Genomic DNA, 26,939 nt, shown 5'->3' with positions numbered 1-26,939 from the left:
ACAGTTTGATGGTTAATGGGAAAGAGTACGCCTTTCCTTTTCTCACACTTAAATCCAGGATGAGGAAATTGGCACTCTGCTCAGTGAACACCTCAGAATTCTCACTTGATTCATTTCTCAAGGACAGTGTCTCTCCAAGGATCTAAAGATATAATAGTCATGCCTGAATCTCAGCTTGACAGTTTTCTGTACAGGCGCTAAGCCATCAACCCTGGATGTAAATTTGAGATATGGGATGGCAGCAGAAAAAGATTCTTGGCAACCAGCATCAGCCCCCATAGGTCCTGCACCAACCTTCATGACTGGAATTCAGATTTAGGTACTGAAGTCCAGTATTAACAACCTCAGTGATATGTTTCAGAATTCTTGAAGAATAACATGTGCAGTTTAAAGAAGTTAAAAGTAGACTAATGTCATGTTCAAAGCATACCTCAGGAAATTTCTGCTTCTCTTTTCCATGCTTGGTGTATAGTCCAAGGTGTCTCACTGAATTCTTCTGCTGCTCCTGCTTTCCTTGCACTGTCTGGATTACTGGATAATGACCCATTTTTTTGCAGCTGCTCTCAGTAAATTCAGTCTCAGATTGCACTTGTTTTTCATAGTTTTTCAGCAACTTTTCAACAACACCATAATTGGACCTTGAATCAGCTGATCGTGGACGACCAGACAAATTACTTGGCTTCCAGTCATGTTCATGAAGCATGTGCTGGTAGCCACTTAAAACTCCATTTATTTGCTTTTGTTGTCGTTTTGTTTTGACATCTTTACTGGGCCTGTTTGCTTTTTCTTCCTTCTTTGAAGACAGCTTGGAATTCAAAACACAGGTCGACTCTTCATTTTGTGTCCCATTGTTCAGACTGTCCTGCAGTCCACAATGGGCTTTAGGAACACCAAGCAGCTCTGTTTGGTTCTGCAGCAGACATTTTTTACCTTTATCTGTATGAAATACAGTCCGGTTGAACTCATCAATTTTAGCTTCCAGTGTTTCATTGCGTTGAGTCTTTCCAGTTTCATATCCAGAATCTTCCAGTGTATCACATGCCTCAGCATAAAGATTACTTTGAAATTTGGGATGCTGTTTTGGGGTCACCATATATCCATCAGAAGAGCACTTCTGGAGAGCCTGTCTAGAAGAGCCATTTTCTGGTCCATTTACAATTTTGCTTGCATCACATGACCACACAGTGTGAAGAATTGCTGCTGGAAGTTTATGGTCATTGTACTGATCCTGATTTTCTGCAGGCCCACTAAGAGATTTCCATTCATCGGACATTGTCAGTGGAGCAGCTGGATAAATTAATGGACTTCCATCTGGATGTTCCTGTGTTTTGCAGCTATTTCTTTGCTCAGCATGCTTAGCTAACGCTTCAGAAACATCTGCAAGAGAGTTCGTCAAATGCCGAGAGGTGCTTCTGGGGGGAACAGGAGGCCCTTCTTGTCTTTGCCAAGGCAAAAAGCTGGTTTCCTCAACCCCCGAAAAAGCAGTTGATGGCATTTCCTTCAAATGCCTGTTGGTGCTAATCAGATTCTTTCTGTTATTTTGCTTTTCCATCTCAGAGGCAGCTGAAGCCGCTTGTGGGCTCTTACGATATGCATGGCTTGTCTCTTGAGGAATCAGTGCATTCCCACTTTCAATGGATTCTCCAAGGAAAGGAAACATTTTCTTCCTGTATGGGCAAGACAAACAGGTAAATAACAAACAAGCTCCTTTGAAAATAATAGAACATGTTAGCATCATAAATCCACAGATTCCACACACACACACACACACTCCCGGTATCAAAGAAGTAGAATTAAAGATTTGACCTGTATTTCTAAAAGTACCTTTCATGCCATTCAGGAAGTCTTTTGGCATTTCTCTCAGTCACTTCTTCCGGAGGAACAGGATGCTCTTGGAGGGGACATTGGGGCTGGGTTCGCATCCCATGCTTATTTTTCATTTATCTAATTATGCTTCCTTAGTTAAATAACTCAATTGATCAGTATGCACAGCTGTTTGAACCATAACTAGTCCTGCTGGTTGGGTCTCCATCACACTCTAATCAATTTAGACTATTATAAAATATATTATCTTCCCGCACATGTCTGTCCATCATCCATCCATCCATCCATCCATCCATCCATCCATCCATCCATCCATCCATCTATCGTGGGATGAATACTTCTGCAAAAGTGCTGAGAGCTTTCACTCAGGAAACTTAATTTCAGGCAGAAAGTAGGACTTGGGGTACCTTTATCTTCTTTTAGTAGAAAAGCAAATCTTTATTTATAAAAATCTGATAATTTTACCTTCGATGGTTGGCTTTCTTACGGATTTCTTCTTGGTAGGTACACAAGTCTTCACTTACTTTGGCAAGTTCTTTAAGAGCCTTGAGAAAGAGAAATGGAAATATCTGACTACAATCCAGTTCCCATATAGAATATGTAAAATAATAATAAGTTCAAAGGTGCATGTTCTCTATTAGAGGAAATGCCCAACTTTTCTGAAATATAGACAAGCAACTAAATTATAGCTTGATTATGTTTATGATTTTGTGCTATGGCATTTTCTTGTGAACTATCTTGGTACTTATTATAGAAAAGCAAGATTTATGTTACTGAAATACATCAGAGGTAGCTTTTTATCATTTTTGGACACCAGCACAGCAAAACAAACAGCAAGAGATTTGGGGAATTGTACTTCAAAATATATACTGGACTTCAGACCACCTATATGAGTAAACAAGCTAGTAAATTACATTCTGCAGTTTGTAAATCATGTGCTAACTCCTAGCTAGAAATTCTAGAAATTGTGGTCCCAACACAGCATAAGACCATATGACAGGGAAGACCCACACTTTCACTGTGTTTACTCCTCCCACTGCTATTGGTTTTAAAGCAAAGGGAATATTTTGAGAACTTCATGAACTACTCAGCACAATTCTCTAGCACCAACTGAACAATGCAAAAAAAAAAAAAGTTTTCCTAATCCTCAACTGCCTAGTCCTGAAAATATATATAAAAAAAACCTCCTTTCCCTTCGTCTATGCAAAACATAAAATAAAACAAATGGTTGGCCCTCCCACAATTTGCAATAATAGGAAGTTATATGAGGGATGATGGCTTCTTAAAAAAAAGCCAGACTCAAATCACCTTGCTATTATCAAGGAATTGCATAGAAAAGCATCTGAAGTTATAATCTCTATAGATGGTTTGGCAACTAAAGTATTTCCCAATTCTTTCACAATGGATGCAGAGAGAGAAATAGATGCTGAACAATGGCTTTGTGAACACTTAAATAATCCTACTAGAGCCATTTTAAAATGCAACTAGGACTGAAACAGACTGTTTTCAATATTTGTAGATCTTCACTCCCCCCCCCCCATTCTGTCACTTTCTTCCTCCTCTGCTCTTTAATACCATTCAAGCACAGGGTATTTTCCCCCTAAACAGCTACTTTAAAATAAAATTGCTCACTTGAACCAGAGGAACTAGGAAACAAAGGGAGGCAAGGATTTCTGCTTATGAGGAAATGGATAGCCTACAAGCTCTATTACCGCAAAAGGGAATACCAGTTTTGTTCCAGTTTTAAATAAACTGGCACAAAGCCAGAAAAGAAAAAGAAGATTCAGCACGAGAATCAAATGAATATCATCTGATCAGACATATATAGAGTCAGTTTTGAGGTGCCACAAAGTCTTCACGAGGAGATACCCTCTTTTTCCATTTCTTTAAGACTTTTTTTTTTCTTTTAAGCATTAGCTGGCTTTTTACTGCATAATCATTGACATAACTGTGATTATTGAAAGTCCAGATCCTCCTACAATCAGAGTTTCTAAACTGGAGTTTTGTAGCATCACAGTGAGGGAGTCTGGCTTACCTTAGCAATGTTAAAGACTGGGGGGGGATGGGAATTCTTTTGCAATTTCAATTCCCAATTCGTATTTCTTTTTCTTAAACAAATTTAATTTTTTTTTAAAGTGAATGTGTTGATTTTCTTGCAAATCATCAGAGAAATGGGAAACAATACTATTATATGAGAAAAATTAGAAACTAGGCATGTAATAAAAAACTATGGTTAATGCCGTGAAGAGAATGTTTTTCAGAGGTTCAAGTAAAAGATGGAGAAGCATTTAAAAGATTGGTTCCAAATTTACAAACCCTGCTTTGCACAGACCTAACATAATAACTGTATTATGCCACCAACTGCTTAAGAGGTTCTATTAAAATAACAACAACCTGAAGGGAGTAGAAAATTGTTGATTGACAAGTTACAGAAACCTCTGTATTTAGGGAAGATATTTTTGGTACTGAAGACCTATATTCATATTCATGCAGCTATAGTTAGCATGTTTTCATATTGATTTAGTTCCAGTTAGGACAGTCAGCTGACCTGCTCTTGTTACTTTCTGGCTGGTTTAGAAAAGATGAGCTAACCATATTTAAATAGTCAATAATAAAACTATTGCAGTGTTACAGGTTGAAACTTGGTTAACATTCAACCTCAGTGAGACCACTCACAATATGCATTTACTCACAATATTGAGATCCTGAGTGTAATTCTTGGTGGTTTTCAAGTCTACACAGTCTTCGGACTCCTTAGCATTTTCAAAAGTGAGATGATCTTTTGCAAAAACATGGTTTCTCCTTTTGTTTTTCACACACTTGCTTTCCTTTTCAGCTTTGCTTTGCAAACTCTCTTTATCTGGCGAACAGCTGTACAATCCTGGTGGGTCACTCCATTCTAAGATGGGGGAGCAAGACTGTTGCTCTGCTTTGTGATGAATGGGCTTATTCTCAGAGATACTCGTATTGCTTTCACGCCTTAATTTTACCTCCTGGTAAAGCTGGAAAAGAAACAAAAGGTCTCTCACAGATATGTGATCATCCATACGATCAAACGAACATCTGATTAAACAAAGCATATCATCAGTTTTCTGGATCTGAAATCATTAATTGGCTGAACTATCTGGAAATTTTTCTTTTCTTTTAAGAAATAGCTATTACACAAAGGGCTGCAGCACATTTCCTTGTCACAGACTACAAAGAAAATCCCACAACTCTTTTAAAGTTTTGGTTGTGTTTCAAACATATAGCATTGGAATGTATGCTTTCTGCCAACTGCAAGGAGTTCTGACCAGACTCCAACTATACCCCTAATACTATATCAGATCAGCTCTCAAACTGAAGTGTTTCTCAGTTAAGATGGAATAATTACAGTGGCTACAAATGGAAATAAATGTGCTGAAATGGTACACAATGATTTGGAGAAATAAATAACATCCATTATAAAAACTGTGGCAATTCATAAAATGGTGAACAAAATGCCCAATGGATAAAGCCCTAAAAATATTACAGTAAGAAATTTTATTGTGAATCTAGGACATTCTTAGGAAACCCAGTAAGGGAGAGGACTAGGGGTCAATGCACCTCTAAATTTCTAGGCAGCTAATTTAACATTGGGATGATAAAGCCATTATTTCAACAGGGTGCTTTATTATGAAAGCATAAGAAAAATATCCTTGCTCTGGGCCCTGAGTGGAACAGAAACCTGGAAAACAGTAGGTTGGTAAAACTGTGTGCTAAGTGATATAAATATGATTTGTTTGTTTTACATAACTGCCTATCTTACTTGTATGTAACTCTAGGCGGATTTATATCTTGGCTATGACATGTTGGCTAGTATAATGACTCTGAATATCATTATTAATTATAGCAGAGTAGACCAGAATAAAAATGTTGTGATCTTATGTCACTTACTTCTACAGGCTAGGCATTTTTTTACATGTTAGTAAACAAAATTGGTCATTCTTTATCTTTGGAAGCAATGTCCATAAAAATTAGTGATATTGGACTCAGGATTTAAATTATACCTATTAAAATCAATAGGTCTGAAATTAAGCATATTTTTATTTTGGTCCCTACAAGTTGTTGACTCCTGATTTCTTCAAATACAGATTATTGGTGATTGCCTCTACTAGTCCCTGGAGTTTTCAGATTTCAAAAGTGGTTTGACCTAGACCATAGGTGTCAAACTCGATTGTGCCATGTGACATATCGTGATGTTTTTTGCCTTTGCGGCACCGGAGTGACACATCTAGCCCATGAGCCACCAGTTTGACATCCCTGTTCTAGACTGATAGAAATGTAACTAATCCAAGATAATCTAGCTGGCTTCATATCTAAGGTGGGGCTAGAATTCATGGTTTCCTGGTTTGTACCCTTTTGTAGCAGTGCCTTAACCACTACACCAAACTGGTCTCTATACATCATTATCAGGTTCCATACATTTTAATAGGTCATTCTTCACATGAATAAATCCTAAGCTAACCAAACTACTGCTTCTGCTTAATACCTAAACCCAAGCATTAACTTTGAAGTCTGCTTCGTGATAAAACAATGAATATGTGGGAAGAAAATAATTAAAATGTTATCAGCAAAAGACATGCAAAATGCATGCCAAGAAACTGTCAACAATTTTGTAATTTCTGATCATTATCTACATAAATAAAAGTTACTTTAAATGCATCCACTGCTTTGTCTGTGTTTATCTGTTCTTCAGTTTTAAAGAATGTGGTTGACATAAAATACAAAATCATGTCTGGTTAAAATAATATAAGGAATGTTGGGTATTAGTTCTGTTGCAACAAATAGTTTTACATAGAAAAATAGCCAGTGAAACCTTTTAAATTGTAATGTCAAGTTAGTAATGGAACAAACAGCCCAGAGTGATTAGAAAAAATTGTTCCATGGTGGTTTTCACTACAGTAGCTTCAACCATTTGTCAGGAATGCTTCAAAGTAAGATACAGTTAATATATGTCCTGAACTTCATTATCCTGCCTATAATTCCTAAACGAAACAATTAGCATGGCTGAGAATTTTGAAAAACCGGAGCCTAGAAAATATTGGAAGGCTAATATCACAGTATCATCACCCAACTTTAGAAAACGGTGGGCTGATGGCGCTAATCAATCCATTGCAATCTAAAGTCTGGCACTTTTTAAAAAACAATATCACCACATTAGTTCGGACATTGTAGTTGATGTTGAAAATAATCCACAATACCTCTTCTATTTTCTTCTGCATGACCTTCCACTGGCATTCCCATTCTTTCCTTTCACTGTCAAAACGTTCCAACAGTTCCATCTTCTCTTTGCTCCAGTTCTTCTCAGTCATGTTCTCTAGTTGGGTCTGAAGATCCATAGTGTTGCTGGGTCAGTAGAGGCCGTGGATGTGTTTTTTCTCTCTTCCCTTCTGGGTTTCTCTTGGAAAATGTGATTGATGAAATTAAGAGCAAGCTTTGTCTGTCTTAGGTTCCACCTTCTCTTTTTTTGGGTGTGTGTGAGAGGAGTAGAGGAAAATGGGTAAAGGAACGCTGAAAAACCAAAAGACACTATTGCATTAAAGGTAGTTACATACTGTATACTACAAATTCTGCTTGCTTGTTTATATATTTACTTATAAAATATAGAATACTATTCCTCTGATGGCATTCTATACATTTTGATGATTCTGGACAGAGTACAAAAGAAATGTTTAAAAATATATTAAAAGACCAAAACAAAAAACCTTGAAGAGTCAAAAACATAATCAATATACTGTTGAAGCTTGCAATAAAAAAACCCATAAGCTCAGAACAGAACAGGCTCATATAATGCCCCAGTACACAGGAAAAAAAGCTAGATCTTTACAGTTATATGAAACAGGGCTGGGGGCACAAGATGAAAAAGAAAAAAAAATCCAAAGCATTATGTTGGAAATAAATCTATGAAATGAGCAGATGTTCCTCTCCATAATTGTAACACATGCTATTTGTTTTTTGTAATGCAGTGGCTTTGTATGTTCATAATAATTCTTTTAAAATGTACAAAAATGTAGAACAGAGTCTTCTTTTAATCATCATTTTGGAAAACCTTGCAAAGTATGGAAAGCTGTTTTAACTGTTGTCTAGTTTTTTATTTCTTTTAAAATACTGTTTTATATTATATTTATGGAGTTTATTTTAAATATATGTTTTAATTGTGATATACCCACAGTTATATATTTATAGTTACATAGTTATATATAGGAATTTATATAAATTTATAAATTTATAGTTATATAGTTATATATTTAAAATGAGTAGCTATACAAATTGAAATAAGAAATACAATTCTTGTAAAGCTGTAAGAATTGCTCAACTCAGTTACAAAAGAAGTGAGATTAAAAATGTAGTAAGAATATAGTAATGTATAGAGAACGTAATAATAAAAAAATGACTATGACTATGATAAATAATTTCTAGAGGTATGTTTAACTTTTTGATAGAAAAGTATGCAGCATACTGAAACAGAAATAAGTATACATGTATCACTGCTATTAAAAAATAACCCTTTGGTCATTGCTCAAATTGATGAATATATTTTCAATTTTTAGACTTTTGTAATATTAGAACTGGATTTTTAGTTACCTACTTTAACCATCTTTTTGAAAAAGGAAAGTATTTTTTTAAAGCTGTGCCATATAAAGTATGTGGCCAGCATTGAATTAATTACTCTGCTGTTATATTATTAAGCAGCTTCTTAAGAGACAAGCATATATAAAAATACAGGGTACATTCCTGCAAATAAGAACCACATGTTCACACTTCAGTGCATTTTCAGGATCATGATGTCCAACCTTTCAAAATAATGTAAGGTCCCTAAGGTTGCTGAGCAATCTCTATTTTCCCTCAAGGATTTGGCATTGAAACTAAGGCCTTCACAACCTTGCTGGGCCTTGGAATGCTTAACATGCTGACCCACCACTATGTTCCAGATTGTTGACAAGACAGCCTATAATATAAAAATAGCATGTTCGCTAATATGCTTTTACATAGTTACATAGTTAATCTCTTTCCCCACCTTCAAACAAACATATATAGAAACATAAACAAAGTGTTCTACAACTTTGTAGGAGAAAGTAGTAGGCCAACTTCAGAGTTACAGTCTCTCCCTCACAAAGTCCACCCATATGTATACATATTTACAGCACAAGAAAAAAAATCACATTGGATATATATGTCTAAGCAGTTTTGAAGCAATTTAGGAAGCATCTTGCAAGGTGAGACCAAGCTCCTTTTCTTTGTAAATGTCTCATCAAGCTGCAGATACCAACTGTTAAATGTAAATTGGGCAGTGAGCTGTGGCTGATCCATGTTCTACCTTTAATGGCTGTCCTACAATGAAAAAACTTGCAAGATAGATAGTATTTATTTAATTAGGATTTAATCCAAAATGCCTGAGCTTTATAAAAACATCTTAATCTCTATAGATGATGGCTTGCCAAAGTCCTCTTCACACAGCAAGGAATGTGAGTTCAATGCACAGGGGTTGAGTCAGGTTCACACCCACTGTCCTTCTCTGGCTTATGTACATTCTATAAAATTTGCAGGCTGAGCTCACTCATGTGCAACATGACAGGATTTGTTCAAAAAATCTACAGCAGACAGTGAGGGCAGTGAATATACTTCTAATTCCCTATGTTGGCCCATTCATTCTGCATGCCACATCATGTGAACAGGAATGAAAAATGCCTTGACAGATGTTACTGAGAGCCAGGGATCTTGTTTTCCCTAATTTTCATCATGTTGATGGACTTAATCCTTCCTGGCAGCCTTGAATAATCCCAGTTACAAAAATACTAACAGGTGCCAATAAAATCACCGGTAATTTCCTTTCCATCTGAAGTATTTTCTTTTTTACTCCTTGAGAAATAAGAGGTAGTTGTCACAAAGGAAAAAATCTGTTGTTGTCAGATACTACAGAGACAGCCATAATAACAGAGAGTATAAGACTTTTCTATCTTGGAGAAGCAAACTAATGAAACAATCTTCCAATATAGCTGACACAGGTTGCTCTGAAAATAGGTGGCTTGGAATAAATAACACTTTTGAGCTTTGTTTTGTATTTTACTCCTTTCGGGTTCCTGCTTTCTCACTCAGCCAATGTTAAGGAGCTTCATCAAGGCAAGTTTGTGAACTGTGATTTGTTCCTATCTTAGAATAAGAACCTAGGCTAGAGAATTTGGCTTGAAGGTGTTACTATTAATATTTTCCTTAAGGTTAACATTATCACTCTGCCAGTTTTGTTTAGGCAAAACTATCTTTCATTTGTCTCAAATAAGAAAAACAAGGCATCTTTGGAAAGAAAAACAAGGCATCTTTGGAAACTGCTTCTATCAGAATTAGTGATTATTTTAGCAATGCTATTCATATTTTATATCTAATATACATTTTGCTTTTTTGCTCATATCTATTTCCTGTAATTTTCTCTTCTTACAAAACAAAACTAATCATCAGTGAAATGCCAACCATCAGATCCAGGGGCTGCTCCAATCATTAACAATTCAAAACATTTTATATCAATTAAACTCCCTTTAACACTTCTATAAAATGCAAAGACTAAGCAATGGATTCAAGGCTCCATGGATTTGTAGCTTATTGTTCAATGACTTAACAGGATAACAGAATAACGAGTGGCTTTCCAGTTTCTTCTTAAAAGTCTCTCCAAGCTGTTCTGCTGGTTAATTATTTTGTTAGGAAATTTCTCCTTAGTTTTGTGTTGCTTTTCTCCTTGATTAGTTTCCATCCATTGCTTCAAGTGCTTTTGAAATTAGTGACCCCTCTTCTTTGTGGCAACCTCTTAGATATTAACACTGCTATCATATCATCCTTGGTCCTTCACTAAACTAGACATACCCAATTCCTGCAACTGTTGCTCATATGTTTCATGCAAATATGAAGAAAAATCTACATATAAGGGAGGAGGAAAAAACCAGCTTTTTCTGTATATGCTCCATTGTAGAATGAGAACTCTAATTATTCTACAGAGCCCAAAATCAAAAGGAGTTGAGAAGCACTTTACTTTTATTAAAAGGCCTAAGCTTTTGTGAACTGTAGTTCATTAGAGTGGCTAAACTGATACAAGATTTTGATTGGGATGAGATCAGGATGGAGGAAAGACAGGGTAGTTATGCAAATGTAAATTATACTGTTCTTTGCCAGGCATTAGCTAGCAGGTCCACATCTGCGTTCAAACAACTTCCCAATCCAAAACAGATTTTCACAAGCAAAAAGAAACAACAGGACACTAATGCTAATATGGGAGTCAGATCATGCAATGAAGGCAGCTGTCTCCTTTGCCCTCACACCTAAGTGAATGGCATCATCATAAGCCTCAACAAATACACCCATGTGATTATAAACGCCTTCACATGCCCTTCCTCCTATGAAATATAAGCCACCATTTTCCATTCCAGGTTTTCCCCCTCTGGATTCTAATAAGACAAATTTTGTGCTGAAGAATTAATGATGCAACTTTGACATCAGCACTCAGAACAACGATAAAGTAGAGCATTTCCACTTCCCAGGATACTCTACTGCAAATCTTAACATGACCATTTTGGAAAGGCCATTTTAACTGCATGATTACACCACGATGTAAAAAAGATGTTGAGACTCTAGAAAGAGTACAGAGAAGAGCAACAAAGATGATTAGGGGACTGGAGGCTAAAACATATAAGGAACGGTTGCGAGAATTGGGTATGTCTAGTTTAACGAAGAGAAGGACAAGGGGGGACATGATAGCAGTATTCCAATATCTCAGGGGCTGCCATAAAGAAGAGGGAATTAAGCTATTTTCCAAAGCACCTGAAGGCAGGACAAGAAGCAACGGGTGGAAACTAATCAAGGAGAGAAGCAACCTAGAACTAAGGAGAAACTTCCTGACAGTGAGAACAATTAATCAGTGGAACAGCTTGCCTCCAGAAGCACTAAATGCTCCAACACTGGAAGTTTTTAAGAAGAGACTGGACAGCCATTTGTCCGAAATGGTGTAGGGTTTCCTGCCTGAGCAGGGGGTTGGACTAGATGACCTCCAAGGTCCCTTCCAACTTTACTATTATTATTATTATTATTATTATTATTATTATTATTATTATCGATCATCGCACAGTCAGCCAGATGTTCAGACTGGATTTGGCATTTTGTCTACCTATCGAGTCCTTACCCAGGACCTGGGATAGGCAGATGTGGATGTTTGATGGTATTACAGGTATCGTCGCAGGATGGAAGCAGTTCCTAATAAGGCCGCCTTTTGCAATTGACTAATAGCAAATTTGTCAATGCCAATGGTGTTCAAGTGGTGCTCCAGTTGTTTTGGGATTGCACCCAAGGAGCCTATGACTATTGGTACTACCCTTGCTTGCTTTTGCCACAGTCTTTCTATTTCTATTTGTAGGTCTTTGTATTTTGTTATCTTCTCCAGTTCTTTCTCTTCTATTCTGCTGTCTCCAGGCACTGCCACGTCCACTATCCAGACTTTTTTGTCTTTCTTATCGACAATTGTTAAGTCTGGGGTGTTATGTTGCAGGTGCTTGTCTGTTTGAATTCTGAAGTCCCAGAGCAGTTTAATTTTATCATTTTCTATGACTTTCTCTATTTTATGATCCCACCAGTTTTTGCTTACAGGCAAATGATATTTTTTGCAGATCTTCCAATGCACCATTGTTGCTACTTTGTCATGTCGCTGCTTGTAATCAGTCTGTGCAATCTTCTTGCAACAGCTTACCAAGTGGTCCACTGTTTCTTCAGCTTCTTTGCATAGGCGGCACTTACTGTCTGTTGCTGTCTTCTCAATTTTGACTTTGTATGCATTTGTCCTTAAGGCTTGGTCTTGTGCAGCCAGAATTAGTCCCTCGGTCTCTTTCTTCAATTTTCCTGCTCTTAGCCATTGCCAGGTTTTATTATTATCTGCTTTCCCAGCTATTTTTTTCATGTATTGGCCATGTAGTGCTTTGTCTTCCCATGCCTCTATTCTGTTCTTCATTTGGTCTTTCTTGTAGGCCAGTTTGGTCTCTCCAGTAGTTAGTAAGCCTTCCTGATATACTAATTTCAGTGCATCTTCATCATTGTTCTTCAGATATTCTTCCAAAGCCATTTTTTCTTCTTCAACCATCTGATGTACTTGTAGCATTCCACGCCCACCTATTTGCCTTGGTAGATAAAGTCTATCAATGTCACTGCGTGGATGAAGGGCATGATTCATTGTCATTATTTTTCTGGTCTGCCTATCCATTGCTTTTAGTTCTGCTTGAGTCCAGTCCACTATTCCAGCTGTGTACCTAATGACTGGGATTGCCCAGGTGTTGATTGCCTTTATGGTATTTCCTCCATTGAGTTTGGATTTTAAGATCTTCTTCACTCTCTTGATGTATTCACCTCTAATCTTTTTCTTGACTTCAGTGTGCTTGATGTTGTCAGCTTGAAGGATACCCAAGTATTTGTAGTACTCTTCCTCATCCAGACTCTTAATGTTATTTTCGTGGGGCATCTTGATTCCTTCAGTTTTCACTATTTTTCCTTGTTTGATAGTAAGTGTGGCACATTTGTCCAAGCCAAACTCCATTACAATATCTTGGCTATATATACGGACAGTGTTGAGCAGCGATTCTATTTCAGATGATGTTTTTCCATACAGCTTCAGATCATCCATATAAAGGAGGTGGGATAGTCTAGCAGATGTTTTTGATGTTTGATAACCATGTCCTGAGTTATTCAGTATTGTTGACAGAGGAAACAGTGCAATAACAAATAGTAATGGTGATAATGAATCTCCTTGAAATATTCCTCTCTTGATATTAACCTCTCCCAGCTTCTCACCATTGATCTGCAACTGTGTCTTCCATTGTGCCATCGATCTTTGCACAAATTTTCTGATGTTTCTACTGACTCCTGTTATTTCTAGGCACTTGATTATCCAATCATGTGGCAGAGAGTCAAATGCCTTTTTGTAGTCAATCCATGCCACATTCAGGTTGGTCTTCCTTCTCTTGCAGTTTTCCAAGATCATTTTGTCTATTAGGAGTTGATCTTTTGTTCCTCTGCTATTGGGGCGGTTTCCTTTCTGCTCAGGTGGAAAGAGATTGTTTTCAACTAGATGCTGTTGTACTGCATCAGCTACCACACCAGTTAGTAATTTGAAAGTTGTTGGTAAGCAGGTAATTGGCCTGTAGTTACCTGGTGTTGCCCCTTTTGCTGGATTTTTCATTATTAGGTAGGTTTTCCCAGTTGTTAGCCACTTTTCAATTTCTCCTCCTTGTAGTATATTGTTGAATTGCTTGGCAATGAGTGGGTGTATAACAGTTAGATGTTTCAACCAAAACCCATGCAGTTCATCTTCACCTGGTGCTGACCAATTTTTGATTTTCTTTGCTCTTTTTTCTACCATTTTTGTTGTTATTACTAGTTCTTTCATTTCAACTTCTGTTTTATTTGCATCCACCTCTTTTAACCAAGCTGCATCCTTGTTGTATTTCTTTGGGTTATCCCATATCTGCTTCCAGAATTGCACTGTTTCTTCCTTGTCAGGTACTGACTGATTCCTTGCAGTTTCTCCATTGATGGATTGGTAGAAACGTTTCTGATTGGATTGAAATTGGAGGTTCTGCCTATAGTTTGCAATTCGAGCTTCATATCTACTGATTTTCCTGGCTATAGCTGTTATTTGTTGCTTTATTATTTCCAGTGCTTCCTTGATCTTCCTTGTTTCTAAGTGGTATTTCTTGATTAGGTATTCTTTGGTCTTCTTGTTCTTCAGCTTCTTTTCTTTCATCTGTTCTAGCTTGCTTGCATGTGATCTTAACTTGCTGATCTTATTTTCTAGTCTAACCTTCCATTTTTCTGGTGCACTGTTTGTTTGTTTTTCTTTTTGTTGATTTTGCATCCCAGGTATTCTGTTATAACTGCAGCTGTGCTGTACATTAGTTGGTTTGTTTCTTGCAGTGAATTGGTGCTTATACTTGCTATTGCAGTATTTGCATCTTTTAATGCTTGTGCTAGCTGTTTCTTTGGAACAAGCTTCAATGCAGGCAGCCTTATTCTGTTGTTTTTGTGCTGTTCTAGATGCTCAGTTATTCTTTGTTTCAATTCTTTTATTTCTTTAGTTAGAGGGTTTTGTTCTTCCTGAGGAAGAGGTGCCTGGTTTCCAAATGAGAACAGTTGTATATCTCTACTGGATTCTTTCACTGCCAACTCCCCCTGGTTTGCCTCTACATTCTGAATTACTTCTTGTAAGGCTTTGATTTCTTTGCCCTGGGTAAACCTTTGCAGTTCGTCTAATTCTGTTTCTGTAAATACTTTATTTCGTGTTATAAATCGGCGTTGATCTGCTAGTCTCTGTTCTGTTATTTCTGATTCTGGATGTTGTTCTTTCCAGAATTGGTGCATTCGTTTTAGATATCCTCGTCTTGTTGGACTTGATCTGTAGTAACAGATCATTATTTCTTTGTTTTCCATCACTGTGTATCTGCGACGGGTAAACACCTTTTCTTCCAGTAGTTCTGCAGCTGCTGGCCCTGGTTGCTCAGCCAACAGTCCTGAGTCCTGTAACCCATTTTTCACCAGATATCCAGGAACTCCAATATCTAGTGCGGACCTTGTTAACCCGGGCGACGTCCGAGCCGGTATGGCATTCTGAAATTTACGTCTCACCATATTTTTTATGGGAGAGACACTCTTTGTCTGACTCCTCTGATGAGACCTGTCCAGTATGGTTGAACCTCTGGCATAGCTCTCATCTTCCTCAGAGTACACAAGCCCCACAACCACGTCAAGGTAGTGCCTCACTGGGGGATTATTATTATTATTATTATTATTATTATTATTATTATTATTATTATTAAGCAAGGAATTGCCAAACTCATATACTTCAAAAATTTGGGCTATCTCAAAAGATCACAACAACACAATGGTTTTTGGCACATTACAACTGAAAATTGATAAGGTCATTTTAATCTGTGTCTCAGATAACCTGCATCTATATAACCATCCTGCCTTCCTCTCCCTTCTCGTCTCTCATTTTCTATTATTTGAAATCCTGCCTTAGTTTAGCCACTCTATGTATTTATAGGTTTCTGTGGTAGCTATGGTAGCATCTATCTTGTGGAATGCTTCCTTGTCCCCATATTTTTTCATTACAATGGCTAGTTAAAAAAACCCAAAACTTTTCATGTATATTCTGGTCACTGGAATGCATATATACCATCCAAATAAACTGGAATGAATTACAATCTTTTGCAGCAGAGTTGTTTCTGCTTCTCAGAAAATTCAGTTCACAGATTTCCCTCTGTAGCCCTCACACCTTTTCAAAACTATTTTCAGAGAACAGAAAAGAGGGCAAAAAATCTGAATCGATAACTTCCTGCTAATGAAAGGAACATTTCTGTTTTTGACAGATCCAATCCTTTGTTTTAAACCCATTTGTTTTTTTTTCCCCTTGAATTCTTTTTCTTAGCAATCAGTGAAAATGGAAGTTTTTTTTTAATGCAACTAATGAATAAACTTTACTGCTTTTCAAAATCAGGTGGGTTTAGATGGCAACATACCATTACCTGTGCAATGCAGTCTTTAAGTTCTTTTTGAAGTCCCAGGCAGTGTAGGTTTTTTCCCCCCCCTCTTCCGGCTTTGCTATAAATGTTTGCTCCAACAAACTTGGGGTTCAGGAACTTTGGGGGGGGGTTATTCCTATCTGGATAAAGTAAAGACAGTTTTATTAAAAGTAGTGTTGCTGCAAATTAACAGAGCTGCTCCAACATCCCTAGGATATTGCATAAAGGAAGACAAAAGCAGTTGGTTATTTAAGCAAATTATCTTGGCTTGAAGGAGCAAGAAGGCAAGCAAAATGAATTTTCTTCACTTCTAGGGCCAAAGTTCTAGCTCAGTGCCAGAGACTGAAGTGGTGATTTCTCCAAAACAACTGGCTTAACTTTTCCACTATTCTGAAAGCTTGTTTGCATTCCAAGTGCCATCTGAAGATGATCATGTGCAACCATTTCAATATTTTTAATGAGGATCGTTTGGTCTCGCTTTTTATTTTTTAACTTTTAATGTACAGCATTTGGAGACTGCTACACTTGAGTAGATTTGTTCAGAACGCAGAAAAATTAAAAGGGCCCTTTCCAGCAGCCTGTACGAAAGGAATCAGTAAAGAAGCTGGAGAAGAGAAAGTTCAGTCTACAATGTTCAGTCTAGTAAATCAAAGAGAAGCAAAAAAAAAAAAAAAAAAAAAAAAAAATGTATCAGTGCTACACCCCAAACATGAAAAGAAGACATTTCTCCACCAAATGGGTATTGAATTCTCTCTTATAATGGACTTAGTAACCTGAGTGTTAAAAAGCAAAAGAACTCAATCCTAAAATTGTTTGGTTATTTAAACCAGTTTCTGCATTGTACAATTGGTTTCTCACCAAGCTAGTTTTCAGAAAGCCATACTGGAGGCAATCAGAATGCAATCAGATTCTGGAATAGCATGCCATTACATATTGCACAGAATGAAAATGACTAGAAGAGAACCAAGGCTCCCACAATTCAAGTGCTTACCTTATGATAGCTCTTTACCCAGGGGGTCCTAGCAAGTTATCATGTATCTGCCAAGTTGATATGTGCTTTAGGCAACAGGGTTGTGGGGCTAGAATCCAGACAATCCAAATTTGCAGTCCTTTTTTTTTTCCTGGATTCAGTCTGTGACAAGTCACTTCCTAGCCTCAGATCCCCCGATAAAACAGTGACAAGAGTTGTCTTAATCCACTACTACAGTATTGATACCAATAAAGCATATAAACAAATTATTCCATTTAAACCACTAGAAAACCTAAGCAAAGTGTTCCTAGTACTGCCTGTAACAGCAGCCTTTTTCAACAAAGGAATGTCCAGATAAACATGACTACAACTCCCATCATCCTTAACTAGTATCATCAATGTGTGATGAGGGACAGAGGACAATGAATTATCAAAGTAATCAAAACACACACTGACTTTCTCTAGATTGCCTGCTTTGTCGTCTATTCATATGACTAATATCCTAATATCATTTTCAACTGTTTCCTTGGGGACTGAGCTTCAAGCTTGATATTTACACACAATGAAATAGCCTACAGTTCATTTTTATCCCAGATGCTGAAGCTTGTTTTACAATGAATAAAATCCTTGCAGGTGCTTTCTTATTATCTTGTCTCTGTCAATCGTTTTTCCTTTAGAGACTAAAATCAAATGTCAATCCCCTCATACATATAGGACCAGTGAAAGAAAAACTGATTTGGTAAACCCTTCGAAGCATAAATATATCAGGCATATGGATACATGACTTCTACGTGTAAAAGTCAAGAATATGCCTTTAATCCAAAGTCATCTGCCCGTTTGCTGTACCATCAACTTCAGTGTGTCCTAGACAAGGTCAGGATCTCAGTACCAATGTAAAGTTTCCTAGAACGAGATCAATGTCATCTGCATTGTTCACAGTGCCTCTCTTTCCCCCTCTATCTTTACAAAGATATACAAAGCTCTTTCCTTAGAAACACAATGTGAAATACCATTTAACTCTCTTGTCTCTCAGCACACGCACATATATACATTGATCTAGTTTGAAATACATACTCTCTGAAGTATGGAAAGCAGCGACTAAAAATACAAAGCAATGACATCAACTAAGAAGGTTATATTTTAATGGAGATGAACAAAATGGGATGCCCAAGACAGCTTTCAGATAAACAGAGCGTTCTTTTGATTTATAAGCAATTCCATTCAGTTCAGCCAAGTTTTGAGCTCACAGTGCAAAACCATCATTTTTGATCACTATAGCAGCAAGCTTCTCTGCTATTCTGCACAATAGTTGTACACTTCCAAGAAACTTTCATACTGAGAAACCTGAAAGACCGTTTGAAACTAGGCTATTTAGCTTAATCTTTTCCTTAAAAGCCAATTTTTTTTACAGTTACTGCCTCTATTCAAATCCAGAAGAACTAACTAGATGCAGAAATAACTTTTTGTAACTTTGCAATTACATTCCTGCTTCTTTTGAAAACATTCCAACACATTTCAATGAAGAAATGTAGTAAAAAATTTTTGGGGAGGGACAGGGGAATGAAAAGCAAATGCTAAACTTACCCTTTGCAGTGAAAGAATCCCTTCCATCCAAGTGAAACCAGCAGTGAAAAGAGGGAGGTGGGAAAAAAGCCTTTTCAGTTCTGCAATGACCCTTCAAAGAGAGATGAAGCATCAGCTTCTCTACCAAGAAAAAGTCCTTACAGCAATGTTAGTTCAAGTTTGCAATTTTCTGCAAACTGACAAACAGTTCCGTTTAGCATCATCCCAGCAGCTGGTTTCCATGTGATGTCAGCATTCAGAGGTTGGTTTTAAAAGCTCTTCCAATCCCAAGTCCTGTAACCTTAGATCTTCTCATATTTTACATAAACAACTCCATAGCCAGGACATTTTTAGGTTTTATAGTGAAGCCGAATTCTTAACCTTGTCAAAGCAAGCCAGGATAAGCATACTGACAATAGGCAGTTTTAGATTTCTTTTATAAAAGATACTTGCTTTTTTCTATATAATTTTAATATGCACAAATAGCACCGTTACTACTGCTGCTGCTTTTCCAATAGAAAAGAATAACAAATATTATCAAACTCTGGCTGACAAAGATTAGTTTTAAATGAAAACCAAATCTGTTTTTTTTCCCCCTTCCACCTAGGCACAGTGAATTCTGCATATGCCTCTCTTTTAAGACAAATCAACAGCTGCAGCTGTCCTGGAATGCAGTGACCCCACCTCAGGACGGGTGGGGCATCAGGCTGAACACTGAACAATCTTCCAAGGCTTTTCTGGCTGCCTTTGGCCAGCTGCATCAGCACAATCTAAGAAGACAGCATCGATGCATAAAGAGCCAAGCAGTTGGGCCTCTTATTTTATGGGCAATTTGTAGGTTTGATATTGGAACCTGTTTTTTTAGGTCTGGTGATAACAATGACCAAGGCCCTCCATTTTGACCAGTATCTAGTGACAACCAGCCCTCCATTTTGACCAGTATCTAGTGACAATCAGAACTGATGCAGGATTATTCCACTGATATCCCTAATCCTGTCAATCAATCCACCTTACCTGTTATCTTCCTCCTCTTCTGCTTCCCTGAGCCCTGCCAAACTTGATCATTTTTTTAGTCCACCATCTACTCCAGGGGTCTTCAAACTTGGCCCTTTTATGACTTGTAGACTTCAACTCCCAGAATTCCGCAGCCAGGCATGCTGGCTAAGGAATTCTGGGAGTTGAAGTCCACAAGTCATAAAAGGGCCAAGTTTGAAGACCCCTGATCTACTCAAATACATGTCCCAAACACACATATTTCTTTTTCTGATCATTGTCTTTATTGGTTCTTCTTGTGACTCATGGTATTCTTATTAACCATCTACTATTTTTCACTTGTTTTCAATGTCCATCTTTTACAGCTGTTATTTAACTGTTCTAACATTTTGTCATGTTCTTCTCTGAATTTGCTGTTGCTTTCCTCCCTACAATTAAGTTCTTTCCCTTTCTAGCACATTGCCAGCCTTAGTATTTTATTCAGTTTTAATAATAACCAAATGATCAACTACTTTCACTTATTCACCATTACTTGAGAATGCACTAAACATGCTAGTTATCGGTATCTTTGTCTTCTCTGTATTTAACATTAACATTTTTACATTCCATTTTTATTCTCCTAATGTGCTATATCTTCTTTATTTTCAGCTAATGAAGTAGTATCATCTGCATGCTTCCGTTTGTTAGTATTTAAGCTCCCCTTTCCATTCCAGCAGTCATACCTTCCAATTTTAATCTATATGCTATTCTTGTTAAAAATAATTGAGACAATACCCATACTTATATCACACCTTTTCCTATTTAGAATCATTGGTTCTTCAAACTCAGTTATTATTACAGGAAATTCTTATTTATTGCAAAGGCTAGTCAAAAGAATATATCAGATATTCTGACAGGCTCATTAGCTTTAATACGTTTCACACTCAGGAATGTCCTGTACAATGTCCTTACCAGTCACTAGAAGTGTTTCTCAACCTTGACAATTTTAAGGCATGTGGACTTCAACTCCCAGAATTCCACAGCCAGCATTGCTGGCTGTGGAATTCTGGGAGTTGAAGTCCACATGCCTTAAAATTGTCAAGGTTGAGAAACACTGCGAAAGGAAAGGTAAACTTCATTCTTAAATTCTCTTATAGTCATCCTTATCCATCTTATGTCAGCTGTCTCATCTTGTGCCTTTCTTTTTGAAAAACTGCTTGTTCATGTTGCATTTCTCTCCCCATGTGCAGATCTGTTCTTTTTTGTGTGTGTCTAAATCTTTAAAATAAACTTTTGATTGTGTGAAAAGTAAGAGGGTAACGGTTCAGTAAATTGCACACTGTCTTCCAAAATATCATTTTCTTATTATTGAGGTGTTAGGTGTTGCCAGACATTTTGTCAATTATGTACCTCTTGGAACCAAAAATGTTGCTAAACTGGATGGAAATAACTAAAAGAATTGTACATTTGGTCAGGAAAGTTTACTTGATTCTTTGCTTTAGCAGAAGGAAAAAATGTATTACAGAGCTGTTCTTTCTGTTTACTCAAGTTCAAAGAATATGGAGACAAGAGGCAGCTTTACTAAAAATAGCACTTTCCCTTCTGATAAAATAATTCCAGTCAATCAAAGCAAGTTTCTTCTAGGCACCACCAGGATTAAGGTAAAAGATACGTAGGATGGCTGCAAAGGGTCAAACCTAGTGTCTCCATAAATAACCTCACATTTGAAGAACTAGAAAAAAAAAAGTACAGGGATGAATTTGAGATAACATGAAAGCATGAGGCATAAACAGAAAAGCAGAGTATAGATTCATCAATAAATTACAAAGAATGATACAAGAAAGTGAGGCATTTGATAGATGTTCCTCTTCCTTAAAAATAACAACACTCAGACCATGTAGAGGTGGCATTTCAAGGAAAAGGAGATGAAATCTCTGGTGAAAAGAAAAGGACAAGTGGCGTTCCAATTTGGGACTTCCAGCATAATCAGCATTTTCTGCATATTTGGTAGAGAGATGAGTGACATACAAAAGTAGTAAATGAATAAATAAATGCTTGGCGCACTGGAGGGAGGAGGAAGGAGGCAAGTTGCAAATGTACATTCATAACATTACAATGCAAACTCCACTCCTTTCATGAAAATAGGAGAGAGGTGGAATTTGCTTTGTCACATCACATCACAACACACACACACACACACATTTTGTCATTTTGATATCATGGCTTTGGATAATGAGATGGACAACATTTAATAAATGAATGAAATAAATTTAAAAATGGCTAGCTGTAAAGGTTTCTGAATTAGAAATTTGCTCTTTCTACAAACATTAAGGATTCTACTTGGATTTTCAATTTTTCCTCAAATATATTATGTGCTATTCTATGTACTACATGGCATAAATTGTTTCATTTATAGGCTGACAACCGTAATTTTAATAGTGCCATCTCAGAATATCCAAAACCAAAGTCTACAGCAACTGAGAAAAATATGTAATGTAAATGATCCAACAATATTGCAGGATCCAATCTCACTAGGTGACCGGGATCTTGCAGCATTATCCTGAGACATGTACATTTGCCTTAATATCCAACAATACCATGTTTTAAATATCTATGAACTAATTTGACCTGGATGCCAATTCACTTCTGACTATTTCAACAGGGTGGAGGCAAGCGACCATCTGGAAGTCTAAGAAATGAACATTTGCACACCAGGAACAGCATCCAAACCACAGCTTTGGAACGTATGGAAGAATGGAAAGGCCTGAAGGATCATTTTAATATTTCCAATTTGATGGTGAAAAATCCATGAACCCCAATGCAGCTTCTAAATATGTAGATTCTTTGGTATACATTTATGCTGGATCCTAATTAAAAAGGATGGTTATTCTTTTCTGCTTATTTTTAGACCTTGCAACAGTATTATGTGCTGATAAACCTATCTAGGTAAGGATTTAATCCTACACTTTTTCTCCCTTTGTCATAGCATCAGCCGAAACGTAATCATATCTGTTTCAAGCCAAGCAGAAGAGCTGGAGTGTGATGTTCTGAAGGCATTACACATGTTGTAAACAACTCTTCAAGGTCATCTAGAGTTCATATTTATTTTAATGACATATTCAGGCACTGTTTCTTGTTTTTTAGGGATGGAGCATATTTCTGCTTTAGAGCAGCAACTATTTTCTTCTGCTCTGACTGTAAGGGTAGGTGGCATATGTCAACCTGAGTTTGGCATTTGAAATAGAACTTTCACATTGCTCTTTATGAAATATTATTTCAGCAGCATATCCATCCTTCATTTTTTTACCGTTGAGATTAGAGAGGACTTCCAAGGCATGGATGAAGCAAGAGTAAGCCCAGCCTTTCCACTTATTCTGCAATTATTTTGAGATAATACAGTGATCTCAGCTTGCAAGAAATGATAAGAGAACCAATGCTTCCAAGCTGTAGCTCCCAGCATTTCTTGTCTTTAACCCTGTATCCTTCAACTGAGAAGTCTAAAGCTGAATCAGGTAATGTAATTCTCAAAGGCTCCCAGCTGTCTTTATCCATCTGCCTTGTTTCAATATGAAAAACAGAAGATTTTCAGCAGCATCTTAAGAGCCATATTTTATTACTGCCTTAGAGGTGGTATCTTAAGAAGCATGCAAACATATAGTTTTGGGAGGGTGCTACTCCAAATTTGTAGTGACAGAGCAACATAGCATGTGTCAGTAATGTAGTAGTGTTAGACCGAGACCATAATTGTACTAGACAGATATGCCAATGCTGTATCTTCATAGCAAACCGATAGCTACTTTTGTTTTTGTACAGAAATTTGGTCAACTTGTGTCTCTGCTAGCCACTTCACTTCTTGATAAGCTTTTACTAAATGTAATTTAGTCCCATAATGCATTTCTTCTTAATTGTTCCTATGCCAACAATATATTGAGAGGCCTGTACACTTCCAATTAATGGTGAGTATTTTTTTCAAATATGATAGGTAGGCTGGATAAAATTGAGAAGCAATCATGTATGACTATGCAGTATCATGTTTAACTTTAAAAAGAAACATGGATCTAACCACAAAATCAACTTACCAAAAGAAATGAAGGTCCCTCATTTTTCTGGCTGATGTTAGTGCCCCCAGGAAGGTTTTCTTTCATATCAGAACTTACAAATGTACCTCTCAAGATTGACACCAGTGTAGCTCTTTGCCTTCATAGAATAGTGGTAATCCATTACTATCTAAGTCTAATTGCAAAAAATTCCAGAATTCAGTATCATCATGATCCAGTGTTTTTTTTCTCTTGAAAACAAGCCAAATCATTTGGTAGTTTTAATCTGTAGCAAGGCATAGTGAAGAAAGTATTTTTCTGACCACACAAAGAGATAAACTGTTCCTCAACAGCTGTTCCATTCAATCTCTAGATGGACACTCCAAATCTGAATGAACTTCTAGATCCTGGAATAAAACATCAGATTGTATTAACAGATTTCATCAAGATTGTCAATTCTGCTAACTTGGAAGACTATGGTTATTGAAGAACTCTCTTGTATTACTCTACAATAACAGAATCTTGAAAGACTAAGTCTTTCCTTTTCTTTCCCATTTATAACAAACAGAGCGGAGGAAGCCATGAAGATGATATAAGAGAAACCAACCAGAAGCTGTTAAGATTCTGTTCTTATAGCTTATATCAAACAAGTATAATTCTAGTCGTACGATGGAATCGATTTCCAGGTATGAGTTAAAGCAAGGCAACTTTCTCACATGACCACATCTTCCTGGACTGAGATCATGTTTAGCATATCTTCTCCAAAATCATCTCTCTGTTTCTCTAGAAGAACTATGAAAATGATCTAGACCGGGGGTCTTCAAACTTGGCCCTTTTATGACTTGTGGACTTCAACTCCCAGAATTCCTCAGCCAGCGTGCCTGGGTGAGGAATTCTGGGAGTTGAAGTCCACAAGTCATAAAAGGGCCAAGTTTGAAGACCCCTGGTCTAGACCCTCAGTTTTATCATGCAGACTACACTGCACTTATTGCACACTTGGGAGGCAGGGTGAAACTGGTGTTTAGTTTCTCAACTGTGTTGCCCTAGAAGCAGTGGGAGGCTCATTTCCTGATGGTCTCTCAAAAAATATCTCCAGATAAAGTCAGAGAGATATATAACACTGACTCAGCAATTCCCCATGACATCTGAAGAAGCTTTTATATATTCTCTGGCAGCACTTACCACCTTAAAAAGTTAAACAAGTTTGTAATTTGATAGGATACCATCAAAAAATAAAATCCCAGGGGGCAGAGCTAAATTGAAAATTAAAAAAAAAATATCCTAGAGAAGGATGGAATAGCAGAGCATTTCTGTACTGTTGTCAATGACAATTAGCCTGCAGATATCAGCCTTATAAGATAGACCAGACAGGAAGCACGGCCAGATGAGCTAATTCTATTTTGTTGAAGGTTACAATAACACAATCTTGCAAGTCTGAAAGTACCTTTCTCCTCCACCCCTTTACAACCCAAAAAAACTACAGAGAGTCCCTTCTGAACTGCTTGCCCCATCCACATTCCTGCTGTGGGCTAAACTGCCTTTAATCTGACCTTTCTCTTGACTATGTCTCTTCACCCTGTCTCCCACATAGCACCTTAAACTAGGATTCCTTGGATTGCAGCAAAAAGCCAATGAATATGAGATGACTAGCCTTTAAATTCAGGTGTTTTTATGGAAAATAATATTATGGTATGACTATTAAATTTTTAACAAGAAAAAAGCCTGGTACATATACTGATCTGAATCCCATGGGGTCCCTTAGTACAGTGGTTCTCAACCTGTGGGTCGGGACCCCATTTGGGGTCGAACGACCATTTCACGGAGGTCGCCAAACAACGCAGTCCGCCATTTTCCCCCCCTTTTCCTTAGCTGTGCTACTCCCTTTTATTCTATTGGCTTTTGAAAGCCAATAGAATAGACTCTCTTGAATAGAGTCTAATTCTATTGGCTTTCAAAAGCCAATAGGAATTGTCCAGGCTGTCTCTGCCCTGCTGAGCCCGCCAAAAGTCCCATTCTGCAAATGGTGCTGCACCAGCTGAGTAGTCCTCGACTTACGACCGGTTGAGTAGTCCTCGACTTATGACCGGTTGGGGGTCGCGGCATTAAAAAGGTTGAGAACCACTGCCTTAGTAGTACAGATTAAGTCAAATTGGAGGATACTGGCTACTTTAATAGGGAGGGGGATTCTACTAGCAATTAAAGATTGAAAAGGAAGCAGCAGCAAACTGAAGTGAAACTGAGCCCGTGGGCGATCATCATGCCCTGCAGATGAGGTGGCCCTGTCAGATTTGGCTGTTAATATGAGAGGAAGTGTCTGACACATTTCTGTAATTTGATCAATCGTACTTGCAACCAAAATAGTTTCCACCTCAGAGCTGATCAGAATTCTCAAGTGGACTATTTATCAGGATGAAACCAAGCAACTCTTGGTCACACTCCCTATAAATCCATGCACCTAGAAACAAAATAGGATGGGAAGTATAATAAAAGCTTTGCCTAGGGTCAGAGCTCTAAAGAAGAGACATTGTATTTTCTTTGCCCAATGATGTCCCACTAGGGCTGACATAACTGGTGAAAATTCTGAATTGAATTGAAACTGATTGTTGCAGACAAACTTGACCTACCCCTTATGAAAAGGACAGATGATAGCATGGAGATAGTTTCCCCAGGTTGATGGCAGCAAGGAAATCATCTGGGAGAATCCACTTTCTAGTTGATCTCAAGGTTTATATCAGGAATATTCTGGGTCTGATGAGACCTTCCATAATGACTATGTTTTTTTTAAAAAACTAACTTCAGAATACTTAATCTGACAGGGAAAACAGAGAAAAGCAAGTCTAATGAGTTAAGAGATTTTTTTTTTGGGGGGGGGAACCAGAATGGGGGGATTGAGGTTCTACTTTCTACTTAAGGAATTAATACTTGGCTGGTTTCACCTGAATATTACTGAACGTGCCTTTCATAACTGAGGTTCCACCAATTAGCATGTTAAAATTTGCAGTAATTGTAAGC

General features: G+C 37.4%; 2 protein-coding genes across 10 annotated transcripts in view; both read right to left on the bottom strand.

Moving 5' to 3' along the window:
* Positions 1 to 268: 268 nt before the first annotated feature.
* On the bottom strand, positions 269 to 7,184 carry KIAA0408 (KIAA0408 ortholog). Its single transcript, XM_039322694.1, has 4 exons — positions 7,047 to 7,184; positions 4,518 to 4,826; positions 2,290 to 2,369; positions 269 to 1,667 (listed from the first exon to the last, which is right to left on the bottom strand). The coding sequence occupies exons 1-4, from the start codon at positions 7,182 to 7,184 to the stop codon at positions 269 to 271; spliced, it is 1,926 nt and encodes a 641-aa protein (XP_039178628.1).
* Positions 7,184 to 26,939, bottom strand: part of SOGA3 (SOGA family member 3) — a 37,605-nt gene continuing 17,849 nt past the window's right edge. For 5 of the 9 annotated variants that reach the window (XM_039324970.1, XM_039324963.1, XM_039325025.1 and 2 more), the window contains exons 8-11: positions 23,970 to 24,334; positions 18,940 to 19,030; positions 16,389 to 16,525; positions 7,184 to 7,356 (exon numbers count right to left, since the gene is read on the bottom strand). The gene's annotated coding sequence lies outside the window, so the exon portion shown is untranslated. Of the gene's footprint in view, positions 7,357 to 16,388; positions 16,526 to 18,939; positions 19,031 to 20,992; positions 21,623 to 23,969; positions 24,335 to 26,939 lie in introns of those variants that run through there. The other 4 variants (XM_039325001.1, XM_039325034.1, XM_039324991.1 and 1 more) reach the window with 3 other exon arrangements.

The sequence above is a fragment of the Crotalus tigris genome, unplaced genomic scaffold, assembly GCF_016545835.1.
Source record: "Crotalus tigris isolate CLP2741 ecotype Arizona unplaced genomic scaffold, ASM1654583v1 scf7180000017611.44802233496:7321179, whole genome shotgun sequence".
NCBI classification, from domain to species: domain Eukaryota; kingdom Metazoa; phylum Chordata; class Lepidosauria; order Squamata; family Viperidae; genus Crotalus; species Crotalus tigris.
Note: the sequence above shows the minus strand (reverse complement) of the source record. Positions and strands in the feature narration are given on the sequence as shown.